The sequence below is a fragment of the Amphibalanus amphitrite genome, unplaced genomic scaffold (assembly GCF_019059575.1).
Source record: "Amphibalanus amphitrite isolate SeventyFive unplaced genomic scaffold, NRLGWU_Aamphi_draft 000031F_arrow, whole genome shotgun sequence".
Classification (NCBI taxonomy): Eukaryota; Metazoa; Arthropoda; class Thecostraca; order Balanomorpha; family Balanidae; genus Amphibalanus; species Amphibalanus amphitrite.
Window position 1 is genome coordinate 200,323 of NW_024881527.1, and position 19,816 is coordinate 220,138.

General features: G+C 52.0%; 2 protein-coding genes across 5 annotated transcripts in view; one reads left to right on the plus strand and one right to left on the minus strand.

The window, feature by feature from the left end:
• Positions 1-5,900, plus strand: part of LOC122368211 (diacylglycerol kinase eta-like) — a 46,871-nt gene extending 40,971 nt beyond the window's left edge. Inside the window, exons 18-28 of the mRNA XM_043341943.1 lie at positions 208-310; positions 612-786; positions 1,049-1,149; positions 1,375-1,562; positions 1,913-2,019; positions 2,290-2,423; positions 2,970-3,117; positions 3,408-3,503; positions 3,712-3,834; positions 4,085-4,329; positions 4,520-5,900. Coding sequence (XP_043197878.1) covers positions 208-310; positions 612-786; positions 1,049-1,149; positions 1,375-1,562; positions 1,913-2,019; positions 2,290-2,423; positions 2,970-3,117; positions 3,408-3,503; positions 3,712-3,834; positions 4,085-4,329; positions 4,520-4,604 — 1,505 coding nt within the window. The 3' untranslated portion in view covers positions 4,605-5,900. The remainder of the gene's footprint in view (positions 1-207; positions 311-611; positions 787-1,048; positions 1,150-1,374; positions 1,563-1,912; positions 2,020-2,289; positions 2,424-2,969; positions 3,118-3,407; positions 3,504-3,711; positions 3,835-4,084; positions 4,330-4,519) is intronic.
• Positions 5,901-6,590: 690 nt separating this feature from the next.
• LOC122368190 (tubulin polyglutamylase TTLL4-like) lies at positions 6,591-19,745 on the minus strand. 4 transcript variants are annotated; one of them, XR_006254200.1, is made up of 17 exons: positions 19,629-19,745; positions 16,816-17,506; positions 16,374-16,546; positions 16,032-16,144; positions 15,680-15,873; positions 15,274-15,385; positions 14,461-14,629; positions 14,116-14,218; positions 13,070-13,277; positions 12,430-12,556; positions 11,731-11,947; positions 11,186-11,446; positions 10,803-10,888; positions 10,429-10,624; positions 9,929-9,979; positions 8,863-8,966; positions 6,591-7,356 (listed from the first exon to the last, which is right to left on the minus strand). XR_006254200.1 is itself a non-coding variant. In XM_043341910.1 (16 exons), exons 2-16 carry the CDS (start codon positions 17,470-17,472, stop codon positions 6,981-6,983), a joined length of 3,096 nt encoding a protein of 1,031 aa, XP_043197845.1. In that variant the 5' UTR covers positions 17,473-17,506; positions 19,629-19,745; the 3' UTR covers positions 6,591-6,980. The 4 variants fall into 4 exon arrangements, 2 of the variants coding, with proteins under 2 accessions (XP_043197845.1, XP_043197839.1); XR_006254199.1 differs by having other exon boundaries at positions 14,461-14,650; XM_043341910.1 differs by lacking the exon at positions 9,929-9,979.
• Between the last annotated feature and the right edge of the window lie 71 nt (positions 19,746-19,816).

Consider the following 19,816-nt stretch of genomic DNA (forward strand, 5'->3'; position numbering starts at 1 on the left):
CCTCTGCCGCGTGTATTGCTTTATTGCGGGATGCCTGGGCGCTCACTGGTCCTACCCGTAACCTGGGTGTGAGCAATCACTGACACGGTTACTTATACTCCTAACGACACCGCTGAGATATTTATGTGCTGTCACAGTTCCTGACGATTAATTACCGCGAGCCCTTCACGCAGTCGGCTGACGGCTGTTTCCCCGTTTGGTCACCAGATGTCTCCAGCTCCGGTGGCGGGCTGATCCAGAACGTACTGATGGCCCACGCTGACGCCCTGTGTGCCGCCGCCAGTCCGCTGGTCGCCATGCAGCACACACTGTGAGTGGGACGGCAGAAGGGGCTGTGGCATGGGTGTCTGGTAGCTGTTGGGAAGGGGAGACATCTGTAAAGTAGTGTTTGTCGGAAGAAGACGCTGGTAAGGTTGTAGGCCCAAGTGCCAGCCAGATTGCGTTCAGGGCATGGCTGTAATGTTAGTGACAGTAACGTTGCCTCCTCGCTCTAGTCTAATCTTTAAGGTGATTAAATTACTTGGATCGACAAATCGAACGTTTTTCCCTCCGTGGCCTCGACCCATTCTGACCCATTCTTTTTTCATCAATCTCTCCAACACCGATGACAGGTACAGCAACGGCTTCGAGGAGAAGGGCGTCATGAACAACTACTTCGGGATCGGTATCGACGCCAAAATATCGCTGGACTTTCACAACAAGCGCGAGGGCAACCCTCAGAAGTGCCGGAGCCGCACCAAGAACTTCATGTGGTACGGCGTGCTCGGCAGCAAGGAACTGATACAGGTGAGGGCTACTTCAAGGAGCGTCAGCGAATGCAGATTGTTGCGTGGCTGCTGGTCATACTTGATGTCCCATTAAGATCTAACACAAAAGACAAGCGGTCACCTTTGCTACTTGCGTTATTTCAATATACTCGGCTGTTTGACTGACGACTGGTTGGTCAGGTACCAATCTCCACCCGGCTTAATGTCTTCATTTGTATCGTTTTTTATGTATTGTACCTACATGAATTTGAACACATCATGTGTGCGTTTATCCGTGACAGAAAACCTACAAGAACCTGGAGCAGCGCGTGAAGCTGGAGTGTGACGGCCACGTCATCCCGCTGCCGTCGCTGCAGGGAATCGTGGTGCTCAACATTCCCAGGTGAGCTGATGTAGCCCTGGATTTGGCCCCGCCGATGACGGGATGTGTTCAATCGTTGTGCTAGTTTGATGTCAGCATTTTCCGGTTTTAGTGGTTTCATGGAATGATTGAATACTCTTCATTGACGTAGCATCTTCTAGTTTTTACGCAATATCATTTATCTGTGACGCAATGTCAATCTCGTCGACTGGCCCCACTTACCTCCCCCCTTCCTCTGCTCGTCAGTTTCATGGGCGGCACCAACTTCTGGGGCCGTCGGCGCGAGGAGGATTGTTTCCTGTTGCCCAGTTTCGACGATCGAATCCTGGAGGTGGTGGCGGTGTTCGGTACCGTTCAGATGGCCGCCAGTCGTATCATCAACCTGCAGCATCACCGCATCGCCCAGTGCCAGACCGTCAAAATCACCATACTCGGTCAGTGAGGGGAGGGGATTGGAGAGGTGTGTGAGATCGTGTTGTAGAGGGCGGCACAGCTGGGCAGCAAATACTCGGCAGTGATTTGATCCGTGAAAAGCGTTATTCTGGGCTGGGGGGTTCACGAAAATTCTAGGCATGCAAATGAAAGTGGTGTTAGCTTATCGTTAGTGATCATGCCTCCTGGACCGATGTATGATTGAGCTCTAAATTATGGAATAACTAATGATTTCTTTTCAGCCTCGCAATTCTGCGGTGATATTTCTGACCGAAATGGGCAGCAGACCCCCATCCGTAAACTCATGTGTGCGCGTTTGCTGACGATGCGCTTTCGTCCGTCTGCCCCACAGGTGACGAGGAGGTGCCCGTGGAGGTGGACGGAGAAGCCTGGGTGCAGCAGCCGGGCGTCATCAAAATCACCCACAAAAACCGGGTGCAGATGCTCGCCAGAAACAGGGTACGTGATCAATGTAAAATTATAGCTAGGTAACTCGTCATCAACCAGCTCTATGTGATGCGTCCTCATGAGTATGCGTTTAAAACTAATGCGTCGACACTGTTCAGTGCAATTTAGAATTTGAAATGATTTTTCGTAAACTGCTGTCGAAACTAAATGGTCGTATAATTTATTTGATTGTAGCAGTCTGTCTCAACAGTGCAAGTCTGTTCGATGTGTCACTCCATTGACGTGTCACCCCGTCTGACTCCCCCCTCTCCCCGCCCACAGAGTCTGGAGGCGTCTCTGCGCACCTGGCAGGAGAAGCAGCAGCGGCGCCAGTCGGTCACCCTGAGCGCCTCGCTCACCGACGACGAGCAGATTCTGCTGCGGGAGCTCATCGAGTCATCGCTGCACTTCGTCAGGTTCGTCAGATAGGGGGGAGGATATGGGGGCTATTCTTGGGTCTAGGAGGGAGATGAGTGAACTGGTACTTTTCCATACTCATGGCTTGGGGAAGGAGGAGAGGTCGTGCTTCGTCTGGTCGGTCTGGAAGGATGGAGCTAGGGAGCGTGGGCTTACGTTTTGGTTGAGAATGAAGGGTTGAGTCTCGTTCCTTGAGACGGAGCGAGGTTGATTTCGTGGTTAATTACACCTTGCACTTTCTTGCTAAGAGTAAGATAAATGATGAAACTTTGTGGCCAGCGATCAGTGCGGCACCCACCGTCGCTGAATTAATGACTTTATGCTACATGGCGTTATGAAATAGCCAGCCGAAAATAGCTCTCAGGGTGAAGAGGAAGGGCACCCAATGCTCGGGAAATAGGCTTTCGCTTCAGCCCTTCGGTCATTCTCACCTTCCTCTTCGTATGCCCTATTCTCTCGTCCGACCCTTTCTCTTATTCTCCATAACGCCCTCCCTCTCTCTTCCCTCCCTCCACACATCTAACCGCTCCCCCCCCCCCCCTTAGGACCAGTAAGCTGTTTATGAAGCGGTACGGCGGCCTGCCCGGCGGTCGGGAGCTCCAGCAGGCGGTCGGACAGACCACGGCCGTCCTGGAGAGACTGGCGCCGGCAGCCGGCTCCTCCGGCACCGGAGCGCCGCCACTGGCCGAACTGGTACGGAATTAGGATGGAGAGCGGGGCTCTGGCCGGCCCGGTGTAGTCTGGAGAGAGGGAGGGGACTGGCTGAGCTGTGACATACTGGGAGAGCGCTGAAGGCATCGAGGTTGATGTGTATCAAATACGGTTTTGTTGAGCTCTGTGTCGAACTCAGTATAAAATGCATTCGGCCAATTAATTGTTTTGGCAGCAGCGACCGCCGTTTTGACCGCAAGTGTGGCCTGCTTGCTGTTCGTATGTCTGACACGATGTTCCCATGACTGACCTAATGTGTTCCGTCTCGGCAGGGCTCTCACCGTCCGGAGGTCTCCGATCTCGTGACCTCGGTCCGCTCCCTCCACTCGCAAATGGCCGACTTCCTGCACGAGTGTGGCTCACACATTGTAAGTAGCTGACGTCCAGGTTGGCTGTGAGTAGATCTAATTGTAGGGTTTGTTTGTGAAGTTTTGACTAATTTCTGGCAATGTAGATGTTCTGGACATCAATGGGCACTGAGCTGAGGCTAACTCAGCACAGCAGTTGTAACTTGAATGTGATATGTCTGCAGCTGCAGCTTCTGACCGTCTGTCTGTGTTTGTTCTCCCTGATCAGAACCAGTGCGGCGGTCTGGAGGAGCAGCTGGTGACGGCCATGTCCCAGCTGGAGGCCGAGTTACGACACGCCCAGTCCGTGCACGGAGCCGTCCAGTTCACAGCAGCCACAGACCCGGCGGAGGTGAGAGACTAGTAGAGAGCCATTGTGGAGACCGAGGGACTGATGCTGCTTCTCAGGCTTGGGTAGGATTCACCTGACCGGGGTCTGTTAGCGATCTAAGACAAATGAAGAGGGTTGTCATGTATTGGGCATTGTTTGTCTAACCTGACACGTCTCTTATGCAGGTAATGAAATTAACTTTGACGCCTGTCGCCTTCCTCGGTCCCTGGAGACTGAGTTTACATTGTAACCTCCCCCTCCCCTTCCACAGCCGGGCGCGGAGAAGCAGCGTCGCCAGTCGCGCGGCGGTCTGTTCCGTCGGCGGCTGCGGCGCGAAGGCCGGCCGCCGGCGGCGCCGTCCCCCGGTCCGCCGCCGCCGGCCGGTGCCGCCGCCGTGGCCGCGTGGACCACAGAGGAGGTGGTGGCCTGGCTAGAGAGTATCGCGCTGCCAGAGTACCGCAACAGCTTCATCCGGCACGACGTGCGCGGCCCGGAGCTGCTCAGTCTGGAGCGCAGGTGAGCGACGCCTTACCGCCACCGCCGCTCCGGCCGGTTCGGCTCAGCTGAGACAGACTAAAGTTTACTCGAGCACGGGGCATCGCGTAGTATGATGTCAACATTTCATTGTCAGTATTAACATATGCATCATAGAATTAGATAATTAACCTCACCTTGGCATATTCTGACGCGCTGCGCTCGGTTTCAGGGACCTCAAAGAGCTCGGTATCGTCAAGATCGGCCATATCAAGCGAATACAGCAAGCCATCAAGGAAATTCGAAACACCCCTTAGCTGTAATCGTTCTCAGGGACTTGTCTGTGGTTTCTAGTTTGTTTTTATTCATTTACCCTGACTGTGTGCGTGACGCGATTCGGAGACTGCTTCGTATGACCAGAAACGGCCTGTGAGCCGAAAGTGTGAAACGGTTGGGCCAATTTCTAATTGTAAATTGAGTGTTTTTACCTCGTCTGTTTTATTTATATCGATGATGATCATGTTCACCGTCGCGTTCTGGACCAGTTTAGTGACATTCGCCGGCGTTCCTCTGAGCGCCGGCGGTGGTTTTAGTTCCCGTGTGGGACGCTCCGAGTGGTACCGGCGGCGCCGCGCCGGAGAGGGCTGTCTGTTCCCCGGCCCGGCGCCGGCCACCAGTGGGACTCGTGCCCAGTTCCTACACCTTGGTCTCAGTCGGCGGCACCGCGCCGCCGTGTGGGGTGGCACATTCCGGCGGCCGCCTCACCCGCCCCCGCCCCCGCTCCCGCATCATCTACCTCGTAGCCCGACAATGACAGAGAGAGCGGGAGATGGAGGACAGTCGTCCGCGTGCACCGCGCTGTCGCACAACTCGCCCCGGTGCACCGTGCTGTCTTTGGTGCGCGGCATTGATGGTCTTTAAGTGGGTTTTGTGTACCCCACTCAACCACGGTGCCGCCTTCGCTTCGGTCCTTCGCTGGCAATAAGCATGTGTGCGCACTGTCTGTATACCTACGCTTAGTATGTTTTTGAGAATGACCGCGGACCGGGTTGTAAAAATGAGTGTGTTTGGGGGCAGTGGGAGTGTAAAAAAGCGAGCTTTACGGGCGGAACGGAGTGTGTCTGGGTGAAGTTAATGTTACCGGGGATGTGAATTGAGCCCACTGAGGCCGGGTCGCCCGCCGCTCGGGCGTCTGACGGTCCCTCTGACCGACCTCTGTCTGCGAGAGGTGCGGCTCGGGATTCCTGTGTTCCCCGGCGATCCAGACCCGACATACAGTGTTCCGCGGCGGCCCCGCCGGACGCCTGTGCCCCTCAGGACCGGCCGCGGTGCCGGCTGCACGCCTTGTTGTTTCATACCACCGATATGATGGCCGTCAGTGATCGTTGTGCGGCTGCCTGACAGCGGTCCACTCTACTCCTATATCTGGGCCCAGTGCCTCTCTATCTCTGACATGCACGCGCCGTTTGTATGTGTGGGAATCTATGTACGGTTATAACTGTTGGGGTTTGTGGGTCTTTATATTTATTACCGTTTTAGTCATCTGACTTTGTACCGGCCCGCCGACGGTTTTACCCATTTACGCAGTTTGTGCAATATACGTGACACCTATGTGAGCGGATGTGCTCTGGATGAATTTTGAACACGTCGTTCCCGACAACTGATTGGCAGCCTGCGAACTCCTTGAAGCTAGCGTCGGGTCAGATTTATCTCATGGACGCGGAACACTAACGCCGGACCTCCATTTTAAACATACCTTTCTGTTTCGCGTCCCACTCTCCTCGCCCCACTCGCTGGCGGCAACTTTGGTCACCGGGCCTCGAATCAGTTCATAAAGCAACAGTTCCACGCGTTGACCCCTGGTTTAGACGGAAAACGGCAAAAGAGGTTGCCCTAACCCACCGAGATTAAGATGAATGGGGATCGGCGAGTATGTCAATTGTCAACACTCCTGGGCAGTGTTTCACTACAGCGCGCTACGAGTAGCGGTGTATTGGGTTTCCAAGGAAACATCAACAAACTAGGACGCTCGCAACGCTGAAGGGTCGTGGCGAATTCGTCGCAAACGCCGCACCAATACTGTAGCGCACTGCAGCGGCGTGCCAAGAAACAGAGCATAGGTGTTCCGACCGAGAGTTCGAACCTGGACCTGGCTGCCTTCGCTACGCTATGCGACTTATCGGTGATGTTAACGTACAAAAACGGGCCGATCTCTCAGGAACATCCTCCAGCAGCTCAAATGAGCCCATTTGAGCTCATTTGATTTGATTTGACCTTAACTCCTCTTCATCCACAAGTCAGCATTTTCAGTTGATGCCAAATTATGTATTACAAACGACCCATATAAATATTCTATCGATACAACTCCGGCGTGGAATCTGTCTCACACAACGAGAAGAGAACGCATCGAACATGGCGAGCACAAACGATGTCAGGATGAGACGCGAAGGCACAGGGTGCCCTCTGCCTGGTCCGCCCGGGCCGGCGGTCCCCGCGCTCTTAGCACCGCTCATGCTCTCCAATTTGGGCGGGTCGGACGGGCTCCCTCCCCAGCGCGGTGCGTGGCGCGCGCTGACTACAGATCACGTGCCGCTCTGTTGGCTGCGGCTCTGCCGGCTCGTCACTGAGCCGCTCGTCAGTCACTGGCGGCGAGTCACTGGTCATTTGGTCACTGGGCGGACGGCGGCCACCGCTCAGGACGGGTGGCCGGGCCGACTGCACGGCTCGATCTGCTGTCCCTGTACCCGCAGCGGGCTGGTGGGCGGCAGCGCGCCGACCGGCACCGGCGCCGGTTCCAGAACCACCACCGGTACGGGCGCCGAGGCCGCCAGGATGGCCGCCGCCGCCGGGTCGGGGCTGACCACCGGCACAGGGGTCGGGGCGGGGGTGGACGGCGGCCGCGCCGGGCGCGCCCGCTTCAGCGCCGGCAGGCTCTTGTAGCCGGGCCGGGCGGTGAGCGAGGGCCGGCCGGCGGCGGTGCGCGGCCGCGGCCGGCCCGCCGTCTCCGTCTCCATCGAGCTGAGGCCAGAGTCGGAAGACACGGTCCGGCTGGCCGACAGAGATGACGAGCTGCCGAGTATACGAGGGGGACGGTCAGACACTACAGGGTAGTGGGAAACACTAGGTGAAACATGCCACCCAAACGACAGTGATTGTCGGACTCAACAGGATTATAGCACTCTACAGAACACTCAACAGGATTATAGCAGGGTTAACAACAGGTTTAACCTTCGCCCCAGTGGGGGGGGGGGGGGGCATATGTTACCACCCTGTCGCGTTTTTTGCGTGTGAATAAAAAACCGCGGCGCCGCTTGGAGTAGCTTTTGGTACATCAATTTTGGACAATGTGTGAAATTTTTGACCCCAGGTCATGTCAGGTTAGGTCACCAGGTCAAGTTAACTGACCAAGCCTAAAAAAAAGTTTGCAATCATGTCAAGCCGGCAGTGTTTGTCAGAAAGGTTTTAAACTTGGTGGATTGCATGATGTTATGGGCGCCTACAACTTGTATATCTCGGATTTTTTATATGCATGACCTAAGGTCAGGTCAGTGGCGTGACCTTACCATTATAAGTCAATGGAGAAAAATGAAAATGCTTCTAGATCCGTGTGTACGCATAGGAACAGTCCAAATATTTCAGAATCACAATGATTTGGACCACCCGTGACGACCAAGGTGTTTTTTTTTTTTGCTGATAGCCTCTAGAAAGGTCATCTGAGGTCATTTGAGGCTACAAACAGATTTTTGCCAATAACTCTCGATTGGAAAGAGATAGGACGCTGGGGATGGCCTCATTGTGTTTGTCTTGTTGAGACGCATCGAATGATATGCAACATGACCTTTTCCGGTCAGGTCATGACCTTGACCTGAGGTCAAATTTTCAAGTTGACCTTTCAAGGTCAAATTATAGTTAATTCGACGCGTCTCGGCGAGAGGAACACGATTCTGGCAATAGAAATGTTGTGGCGTTTTTAAGTCAAAAGTTATTCTCGAAAAATACATTTCGTAAAAACAGCTATTTTTGGAGTTTTTGCCCTCTGGAGGCTAAACCGTTGACCTGAGGTCAATTTTGATAATGACCTTATCAAAAGAAGAGTTCAAAAGCTATCGATTGCTTTTCCATGCGTTTTTCTAGCTATCATAGTTCCTGAGATAAATGCATGTTTTCTGAGAAATACAATGACATTCGGCAAATTGTGACCTTTGATGACCTCCAGTGACCCCAATATTGCTCTAAGATGAAAAATGACCGAAATACTTTCAAACGTACACATTGAGAGCTATCGACTGCTTTTTACCGCGTCTTTCTAGCCCTCTTAGTTTTTGAGTTAGAGGTAGGTGGTAACATATGCCCCCCCCCCCCCACTAGGGCGAAGTTGGCTGAGACCGCCACTGGGGCGCGGGTTAACAGGATTATAGTTTTATACGTGCACGCTATCAAAAACAAAAATGCTTTTAATGTTCATTAGAATATGTGGAAAACATGTCCAGGCCAGATAGCTCGAGCGAATAACAGTCCTGTTTGACAGCTAGCATAGTCGCCCAGTTTTACATGGACACAGTGTGCTGTCCTCACCTTTTGGTGGTCCTGGCCGCGGCCGGGGTGGAGATGCTGGTGGCAGCCAGGAGGGCGGCTTTGCGCGCCGCCTCGGCCGCCGCCACCACCTCAGCCGTGAACGTCTGTGAAAAGTGGTGGCGTCAGTATGGAACCCTGAACAGCTCCCGGCGGATCAGACGGAAAATTCGGGTGTGTTCGGATCGCGGCGGAGCCGGAACTTCACCAGTGACTTCTATACGCAGGCGGCGAGTGCAAACGTCTATCTTGTAGCACACAAGTAATTGGTGCCTCGTTCCGCCACGCAAATGCGCTACTTTCGATAGTAGAGATATCGCGGTTAAACTAGCGCGGGTAAAGCAGCATCTACTTAATTCAACGGTTTGGCGAGTTTTATTTACGGCGGATAAATCGCTGGGAGTCCCAACGAGGCCGACCTTGCAAATTATAAAATAACATCTTACCACCAAGTAATAGCATTTACTCCTACACAACGGTGACAAACACTTGTCGCAAATCATGACCCACAGTACACACCAAGGCCTCCAGTCAAGGGCGTCTACATTTACAGCTCACAGTCATCGATAACAGATGCGCTCACTCAAACTCACTTAAGTACGTTGATGGTATCAAATACTTTCAGCTTGGTCCAGCCATCAGCTTCGGCGAGCATACAAAGACAGGCAAATTGCTGGTATGAGTTACTACGCTATCAAGTAACTTTTTTTCCTTAAACTTAACCTACCTCACTTGGTGACGGGCGCGTGCCGCGAGACCGCGACGGTGCGAAATATTATAAATACCCATAAAAAACTACTAACTTGGCAACTACTTCATGCAAGCAAACAAAACGCTAGAAGAGCCACACTGCCGAAGGATGTCTCGTTAACGCTGACCACAGCGCGAGTCAATAGGTACTGGAAGCAGAGCATGAGGGAAGAAATAAAGAAATGACGAAGGGATGAAAGGAAATGTGAAGGAACTCGACAGGAAGCACTGAAGCTAAATACGGAAACGGACGGAAAAGCGGAAAGCGAAACTGAAAGCGGACAGGGATAGGTAAGTCGGAGGATTGTAGCGGACTCACTGGGGGCTAGATATCCTCCGGGAAGGCCATGGTGGGCACGTCGAGCCAGCTCTGGCGGTACAGACAACACGTCCAGCGGTCGGCACGGTCCGGCGCCGCGCCGGCCGACGACACTACCTCAGCGCTCACACAGACTTGCTTCAAACACAGAAACAGAAACTCGCCTGTCTCGCGGGCAAAGAGAAACTCAGGCTTAGCATCGAGCACGGCGGTGCTTTTATGGACAGCTGTGAGATTCATAGAAGGAAGTGAAGAACCATGCTACCATGGTTTGAAAAAAATGATTACCAGCTGAATGAATTGGATCATAGGATAGCACAGGAAGCCGAAGAAATTAACCCCAGAGCACGCCAAGTAAAAGCTCCAACGACGCACGAAAGTCGTAAGTTCTATCCGCATCAGCGCGCAAAACTACCAGTTGGCATCCATTGGCCGCATCTAAATCTCTAAATGTTTGTCACTTCTATCCTAACCGGCTCGTCCACACCACTGATCCGTACCTTTCTCCGTAGGTAGTTGCTGGGCACGTGCAGGTGGTACTTGTCCTGACAGAGGCTGCGCAGCCGGCCGCGGCCCTGTTCGCGGTCGCGGCCGTACTTTGTCTCCCAGGCGTCCAGCAGTCGATTGTAGTAGCGCGGCTTGTCAAAGTACTGGTGGTAGTGGTGAGTGCTCGCAGTCGGAAAGATGCGCACAAAACTGTGGAGATACGAACATGAGTGATGTAAGACAATACGCTTGAGGCCGCGTAAGACGAAGAGGCATCCACAGAGAAGAAGCTTGCAATACATGGCATGAGACGACCAGCTTCAGGCCGCAGTTCAAGCATCAGGCAGGCCCGCTCGCGCCAGCAGCCGTGTGTCTGATAATTACGTACCCGCCTCGCTTGCTGAGTTCATCCTCTGACCGGACCAGATGGCGCACGTCGTCCGGCGTCAGACACTCCAGGATCTTGGTCAGGTACTGTGGACCACAGATGACACGGTCAGCGAAACATAACCAAAAGAATGCGTTCAATAACAATACCAGCAATGGGAAACATCTACAGTGCAGTTCAAAGATTACTCAACTGAATGTTGCTGCGTTTCTATTAATTAAAAAAACAACAACAGCCAAGGCCAGGCCTTATTTCTTCTGGACACGGACAATACGCAGTCTTAGCTAAATGTATTCAACAATGCACGGTATTGTAAGTTCGTCGTGGATTGCTGACTCACCATCACACCGAGATGCCTTCTCACCACGCCGCGGTCCCCTCACCTGCGTCCTGTCCAGTTTGAGCATCTCGGTCTGTTTGGTGCGCTCCTCCTGACTGCAGACGCTCGTGTAGAGCCGTTTGTCGAGCACCAGCCGCTGCAGCGCCTCGCCGCACGACAGCTGCCCGATGACCTCCCGCTGCTGCTCGGCAGACAGCTTGTTGGGCACGTGGAAGCCGGCCATGTTGAAGAGGTCCCTCACCAGCGGGCCCTTGACGCTGAGGTCGACCGGCGCCGCCGAGTGCAGCGACGGGCTGATGTTCACCTGCGGGGGAGGAGAGGGGGAGATGTTACGGTGCCGTTCACACATTCTTCTAGGTGGGACATCGCCGAGGTCCGCACCGTCACAGCTAATTTCATCTTCATATCACCTTCATTCACCACATATCACCACAAATCACCTTTTGCCTTTGCATAACTTAATTCCACAGCCAAATCACAGCGCAAATACACAGTTGATCATTGCACTCAAAGCTTTTCGCTGATTGAAGAAAATAATGCTACAATCAGCTGCAATCGCCGCTATCTAAGCCACTTCACTCGGCTTACCTCCAGCAGCCAGGGCCGCAGCTTCTCGTCGAGGAGGACGTCGAAGCCGAACAGCTCGTGACAGCAGTAGTTGGAGACGACGTGCTGCCGCGACAGCGACAGGATGTGGTGCTCGCCAGCAATCAGCGTCTTGAGCACCATGTCGATGATGCGTCGCCACAGGGCGTCCGTGTCCACGCCCCGCTCGCGCATGTACGCCCAGAACACCTTCAGCGTCCTGAAACGCCGCGCAACGGGGTTAGGTGAGAATTGGGCTGCAGCTTTTCACGATCAGAGGCCTCTTGCACCAAACTACCTAGCTAGGTAAAATCGAAAAACCGGTTTCAGAATAAGCTAATGTAATGGTGGTAAATTTGTTTGCAATAGCCCAATACATAATCCTACATGTGCTTGCTAAATTTTGCACGCAAATTGTTGCATTTGAGACTTGGACTGGGTATACGATGCAAAATAATCCAAGCATTGGTGCAAGAGGATTTTGGTGCAAGAGGCCTCAGGAAACGATCTAAGCCAAAAAGTACATCGACCTCGCATTAAACGGCCACCAAATTATTCAAATGGATGTTAACTGAGCTAGCCTGCTAGATGCCGGATCTGACTCTGCGACATTTTGTATGCTTGTGTTTAAAGGCAAATGCTATGTCGTATCAGAGTAAAGCACTGCGGCTGGCAGCCTGCCATAATTGACCCTCGTCTTACCACTTGTGTCCCTGGCAGAGCTCGGCGTCGTTATTGGGCTGGTAGGCGTCCGAGTTCTTGTTGATGCTGTAGTTGGTCAGGTGCATGAACCGATCGGACAGCGTCTTCCCGACATTTGAGTACTTCACTGCAATACGGACCAGTCGCGGGACAGAACGGTGTCAGGTGACAGTAAAGGGATGGGACAGGGGCGGGGCATACTTGTTTCCCAAATTTGCCGAGGCCGGCGACTGAATCCGATTTCATTGTGATATTGGAAAAAAAATCATAAGTATATATAGAGAAACTCAGTTGAACAAAGTAATTGTTCCCTTATTGTCTAATAATACCGGTCACTTCACCATATCAAGGGGATGAAAAAAACACTGAACAAAAAATATTTGCAATAATGAGACTGTAATTAAGCCAGCCCATAGCCATCATATGTCACAGAAATACGCACATGACATTTACTTTCACTCACATTCAGTTGATTCAAATAAATGAGAGCACCTGTTGTCACGTTAATATGATAGCGCACATTCTCAATTGCGCGTCAAAGCAATACGACACTCGAAAGGCGTCAGCCACCACAAAAACGCCGCCTCCACCCACTACAAAAACCCGTCCGAGCCACCGCCGCCCCCTCCCCGCCGCTCACCGGAGGCGAACCGAACCAGGCCGTCGTCGTGGATGTAGACGCGCAGCGGGTGGAAGCTGGTGACGTACACGTAGATGCGGAGGTCGAACTTGCGGTCCTCGATGAGGTACGGCCGGCTGACGTACCGCTGCACGATCAGCTGCTTCTTCTTGGGCAGCTGCGACCAGCGCTGGATCACGCGGATACCCGTACCGCGCGCACACGCCGGCTGGGGGCGGCCGGGGAAGCGGAGCAGTCAGAGAGAGAACGATCAGTCAGGGAGGCCGGACGGTCAGAGAGGCGACGGTCACGGGTACGAGGAGAGGGGGTTTGGTCAGGCGGTCGGGGTCACTGAGGGTCAGGTCGAACTTTAGGGAATGGGTCGGGGGGAGGAGAGGCGGGGAAGGAGAGGGAGACAGATTGTAGAAAATGTGCCGGGCAAGACTCAGCCAGGGTGAGGATCGAACGACAGCCAAAACTTTGCTAAAGCATCACAGAACAAAACATATTACATTTTGCATGTTAGATGTAGGGAGGGAAAATCATGCAACTGTGACATTTAAAGGCTATCATTTACTTCAACGTAAAAGCTTTACAAGTGTCATATTGCATGCGTGACATTCTGGGAAAAGGCAGACCATCGGTAGTTACTTGTAGGAGTCGACGCTACCGTTGTTTCTGGATAGGACTAAACTTTTCAAAAGTTTCAGCATAGACAAAGAATGAACCGTTGTCACGCCAGTGCATGAAAAGTGGATGTCCATGGAATAAAATTTCCGATTCCTCTTATGCCATACCAGAGACCACTATATATAGATATATAGTGGTCTATGGCCATACACAACCGAACTTTGACATCTTTCCCCAAAAAGAACAGGATTCATCAGACGGTAAATTTAACCTAAATGTCAACACGACTAAGTACGTAACAGACACGAGGGTGACCTATGCTATACAACCAATAAGCCCGAAGTCGGACGAAAACAGACAGCCAGACAAGAGTACGTTTATCACACAGTAACAAAGTGCGCTCGCCGCTCTTAAGCTGGACCGTGGCAGTTACCCACCGGTTTGATGATCCACTTCCGTTTGCCGCCGTCCCGTCGCCACGCAACCTTCAGCTCCTTCAGGTCGGTGGGCAGCACGTACGTCCGCGGCACGAACCCAAAGCTGGAGGCGGGGGGTAGCGAGAGGTCAGGCCCGCGCTCAGACATAGTGGAAACTACAGCGTCGAGCTGCATATGTCGCTGGCCAGACGTTACTATACAGTTATAGGATTACGAACAGCCATGCCATCGAATCTAAACTTGTCTGTAAATAGCCAGTTGCAAAAGACCCGCATGAAGACTTGTAGTCAACGCACAGTCAAAATCGCTCTAAGTTCACATTTCTGCACCATAGTTTTCACTCACTCGTTTTTGCCGAACTTGATCTGCAGTGCTGAGATGTTCTTCCAGAGCTTGTCTTTGCGGCCGATCTGGAAGGTGCCCGGGAAGTGGTTGACCTTCTGGAAGTCGCGCACCGCCTTGAAGCACTCGGCCTTCATGTGTTTGCCCCAGGTGCCGACCCAGTTCGGCGTCTCTGCAGCAGAGGGCAGGTATCCTGAGGACAGAGCCACTCACAGGTCAGCGCCATCCGCACAGTGCACTCGGCCGGACCTCCGGAAGCTGCTGAAATAAAAACAACAGAAAGCTGAGCTGAGGCGAAGCGATAACGCTAGATTATCTATTCAGAGGCAGGCAAACCAAACCGAACCCCGAGTGAAGTGTTACTGCGTCTGCTAGCGGCGGCGGCAAGGAGCGTTATACCTGGGACGTTACCCGACGGCAGGCTGTTCATCAAATACCTCCCCGAAACAGGTCTCCGCCACTGCGTGTCAAACGTTATCCGTCAGTCAGGTAGCAAAAATTACATCAAAACTGCACCGAGTTTACGCCAACAATCAATATGCTATCCGTATAAATGCTCGTCACGTAAGCAAGACTACCCAAACAGTTAAAATATATACCAAATCTAACTAGACAGTGAATCGACAGTGTTCAATGAAGAGCAGGGGTAAGGCGTGGCACAGGCGACAGCAGCTGCCGGGTGAAAGGACAATAAGAAGACACTACACTGATGGAGAAGGTAGCATCACCGGGTGTCGGAGAGAGGAGTAGGATTGAGAGTGGAGCAGAGAGATGGGGAGGGCGTATAGCGCGGAGAGCCGGGCGACTGGAACTCACTTTTGGTGAGTCGGAGGCCCGAGTTGGTGATGGTCTGTCGCACCAGCTGCGGAGTGATGGTGCTCAGACGCCAGCGGAGCAGCCGCTTCACGGCCGCCGGTAGGTCCTCCGTCTGTACGGACAGAAGCACACATCACAAACTAGGCAGTTACGAGCTCGCATCACAGGGACAAAGTCGTGACACCCTACAGTTAGTAACAATCGAGAAAACTACCGAGGGAACACCCACAAAGATGGCTGCTCAGTGCTCAGTGCTCAGATCCACCGAAGTGCACTGATACATTATGCCATTTAGTATTTACCCTCCCAAGGCTCAATCCTGAACCATTCGATCCGCTTCGCCGCACCCTAGCAGCCCGCAAAGATTCGGCTATCAGAACACAAACATTGGAATCCAGTGTCGTACCTTTTCGTTGTACTGGCAGAAGTTGATGGTGGGCGGCACGTGCGGGAACAGGCTGAGGTGGAGCGCCGGCAGGTCGGTGCCGGGCGCCGCCGGCGTCTCCGTCAGCGAGATGCCGCCTAGCGTCTCGCCGACCAGCGAGGGCGTCAGGGACGACACGGAGGCCACCGTCATGCCGCTCATCACAGAGTGGTTGTCTGCGGACGGACGGGACGCGAGGTTCAACCTCACGGCTCGGAGGGAAGACGCACGTTCGAACGAGACTTATTTATGAGCCAATACAATGCTACATATAATTCGATGTTCCGTTTTGGAAAATGTGTTCAGCTAATTGAGAAAGTGCAGAAACGCTTACCTTCATAGTCGGAGGCGGAATCGTCTCCATCGGCGAAAGGGTTCGCTTTCGAGCTGTCATCGGCGTTTTCGGGGTCGCTCAGATCGCTAATATCAGAGTAATCGTCCTCGTCACTGAAAATACAACAATGCGTTACCCAAGGTGTTGCAGTGGAAATCACACGCGTGACTACGTACAGCATGGTTAGCAAGTTCAACTGAGCAACACAACTCTCGTCTAAGCAGTTCTTAAGCAAGCGGTGAAGACTGAGATAACAAGGCTAAGTACTGACGTGGCGACCATTTAGTTATGGCAAAAAGTTTCGCCGGGACGCCACTGCGTTCTCAGCAGCTCTCGCCTTACCTGCCGAGGTCCGAGTCGCTGTACGAGTCCGCCTTGCTGGTGTCGGCCTTCTCAGCTGGCGCCGAGCCGGTCTTGGCCTTGGTGCGCGGCTCGCGCTCGACCGGCTGCGCCACGCCCACATTGCGGAGGACGCTGGCCGGATCCGAGTCGAGGAACGACGGCGGCTGGGTCGGCTGGAGCGCGTCAAACGTCAGAACATTTAACGGGATGACATTGGAACATATTTCATGCCTAAGTTAGGAGCAAAAGGGACTGTGCCAAAGTGATATAGTTATTTATATAAGCATTTGATAAACATACACGCCCTTGTAGATTTATCGACGATGATAAAGGGTCATACCTGAAAGCCACATGAAAACGACAGAGATGTCAATGCAACGCAAACATCTCGTTAAAACAAAGCACAATAAACACATCCCGTCAGTGTCCACCCCTCTCTCACCTGGTAGAGGAGCCGAGGTGGCGCGGACGCCCGCGGCGACTGTGCCGAGGCCGGACTGTGGACCGGCACTGGTGCCGAACTGTGCACTGGTGCTGGTGCCGGACTGTGCACCGGCGCCGGCGGCGGGGGCGTCTCGGCCACTGGGGTCGGACTCGGCGCGGCGGCTGGCGGGTCTCCGACGCCGTTACTAGCCGCCGCCTCGGGCCTGTCGTCCATCTCCGGCTCGGCGCTCGGTCCGTCCAGCGTGGCCGCCGTCGCCGCCGGCTGGTCGTCCTTCTTCCTCTTCGTCACCGCCTCCGGCACTTTGGCCGAGTCGCCGAAGTCGCACACGTCTCGGATCCGCTTCCCGTCCTTGGCGGTGGGGGCGGCCCGCGGGCCGGCCGACCGCGCGCTCGGCTCGGCCGCCGCCGGTCGCGTGCTGGGGGCGAGCGCGGCCAGCGGCGCCGGCGGCCGGCCGGCCGGACCGAGCTGCGGCGCCGAGCCCGAGACACGCGGCTCGCGCGCCAGCCGCACCGAGCAGCCGGGCACGCGCGGCTTCAGGCAGACGGGGATGCCGGCGGCCGGCAGCGCCAGCTCGGAGCGCGCGCGGCTGGCGCACTGTCCGCACGTGGCGCCGCACTGCAGGCAGCCGATGCACGTGACCACAGAGGCAGACATGGAGGAGCCACCGACGCCGCACCAACTCAACCCTCTGCCAGCAAGCAGACGACAGAACAGTGGGTCAGTTAGTCTGCTGTCGGTTAACATTACTATTGACATTAAGTGCTCAGAATGTGGTTGCTAGCAGCCCAAACACTTGGCATGCAAAATACATCCCATCATCTATGCCCAAAAAGACCATCTTGATGATTTTAGCTTCAATGCATTCGTTTCACTCAAAGCAAAACATTTAAGAGACTTCATCTGGAAAAATTATAGCAATATTAACTCTTACACAAGCATGCCATCAAGGGACAAGAGTTCATTACAAACACAACTTGATCAAGTCTGCTATTTACTTTTATTTCCATAAAAAAACTAAATAGGGTCTTCCCAAAAAAAACTTGGATCAATGAATATGTTAAGATTTTTAGGCATTAGATAATCATATGAACTTTTTTATGCTTATCAAATCTGCATTAATCAAAAATAAGTTGACCCTTCCCTGCAAATTGGATTAGATGTTATGAACTTATTTGTGACTAGGAAAGTATAAACTTGTGACATTAGATGCATAAGGTAGGTAGGAACAGTAGCAGTGCCAAACTGGGCTCTTACATCAAAATTTACATATAGTCAGTTGATTAATAAAGAGGCCATGAAATTTGCAAAACCAAAATGAAGTCCCTAACACATTCAATTTTCTCAGCATCATTACTAACTTTCCTTTTCTTAACTTTTTACATTCTTACCATTAAATAAGTTGAATGTGGAGCCATTCCAGAGCAATCAGAGGTTTTAGGGAAATAATGAGTGCCTCTCAACAAAGCAGTATTAGATACCTTGACCTTTGCACTTGAATTTCTTTTGGCAATAATGGTTACCAAACTGACAATAAATGGATGAATTTTCAGCAAACTTTTGTACATCAGCTAAAACATACTTGATTACCATCAGCAGCATGATAGGAAGTAGAATAAACAGGCATGTCTTTAGACAATTTTCAGTTTATCTTTTAAGACTAGATAATTTGGTAAATGGTCAAATTATAACACAGAGTACCTACATCTTGAACTGCATTCCTTCTACACCTCAGCCTGTAACTCAGGTAGGTTCAGTCTTATAGTGGCCACTCAGAATTGCAAGACCATACATACGAGTACCTACAACCCTTCTCAGTTGGGGAAACTACGAGGCGAATGTCAAAAATGGATTGGTCAATAAATGGACTTTTGATGACCATATATGGGCATAAATGCAGCCCCCGCTACTAAGGGTGAAAAACGGTATAACAAGCTGGTACTTGCGGTATGGCGTCCACTTATTGGAGAGAAAAAGCTTCCATTTTTCACTAGGAATTAGCGTGATTTGATTACATTCGGCGAATTGACCCGAAAATGACGATAGGAAAACGGCTTTTCTGCAGGTTCTGGGCGTCACAATCAGCTGGCCATTCAATAAATAGATTGGTTTTATGAAAGAAAATTGTTAAAAGATTTAATTTAGTTACAATAAACAAAGACATTTAATTTTAAAATAATAACTTAACCACAATTAGAAAAACCATAAACAAAATAATAAAAATAATGACATTTTTAAGCCACGGTACTGCTTACATTTTTTGGCGCGTCTGTTTCAATCCGCCATATTTGCTAATCACGGTTTGACCTTGCGTTGTAACTCTGCGATTTAGAGCCGCCAATTAATTATGCACCGGGTGAGTGGAGGCCTTGTGTGGTTAAAAAACATTCTTATGCCTTATTTTTTCATTTAAATGCTAAAATTTGTTGAAAAGATGAAGTTGTCTGATTTTATGACCATATATGGTCATCGCCCCGCCCACTCCAGCCGCTGATTGGCTAATCCAATTTTTGTTTGGCTCCTCGTAGTTTCCCCAACTGTTCTACTCAATAATAAAAAAATAAGTTGATACAGATCAAGCATTTGAAAATACAAGTTCCCAGTGAATTTTGATACATATCCAGCATGATCAATGTAAAGTTTACTCCTACCACATGACAAAGCTCTTGCATTTATGGCAAGATCAAAAATACGCTTCCGTTTTTGTTTTGCTTAGGCCAGTCTGAGTCGTCTGAATCGTCCTCGGTTATACTCGGGAATCATTGATTATACTGAAGCAACAATGTACACACAGCAATTCTTATGAATCTTACCAAATTATTCTTCAGGATTCGTGGCCCCAGCAATGAAATAATTAACAGGAAAACGGATTATACCGCCATGCCTTCCAGCAGCACAACTCTCGTGACGGATCCCGCGCAGATTGCCTCGGAGACGGAAGTTCAGGAACTTTGCACTTCGTTTGGAACAGCTGACCGAATAAATCAGCTGTTGTGGTTTA

Coding starts and splice junctions, on each gene's coding strand:
- LOC122368190 (XM_043341904.1), bottom strand. CDS start 17,472: ATGTCTGCCTCTGTGGTCACGTGCATCGGCTGCCTGCAGTGCGGCGCC. Junction 15,874..16,031: donor TTCCGCCTCCGACTATGAAG/GTAAGCGTTTCT, acceptor GTCCGTCCGCAG/ACAACCACTCTGTGATGAGC. Junction 14,651..15,273: donor GGGCCTCCGACTCACCAAAA/GTGAGTTCCAGT, acceptor CTCTGTCCTCAG/GATACCTGCCCTCTGCTGCA.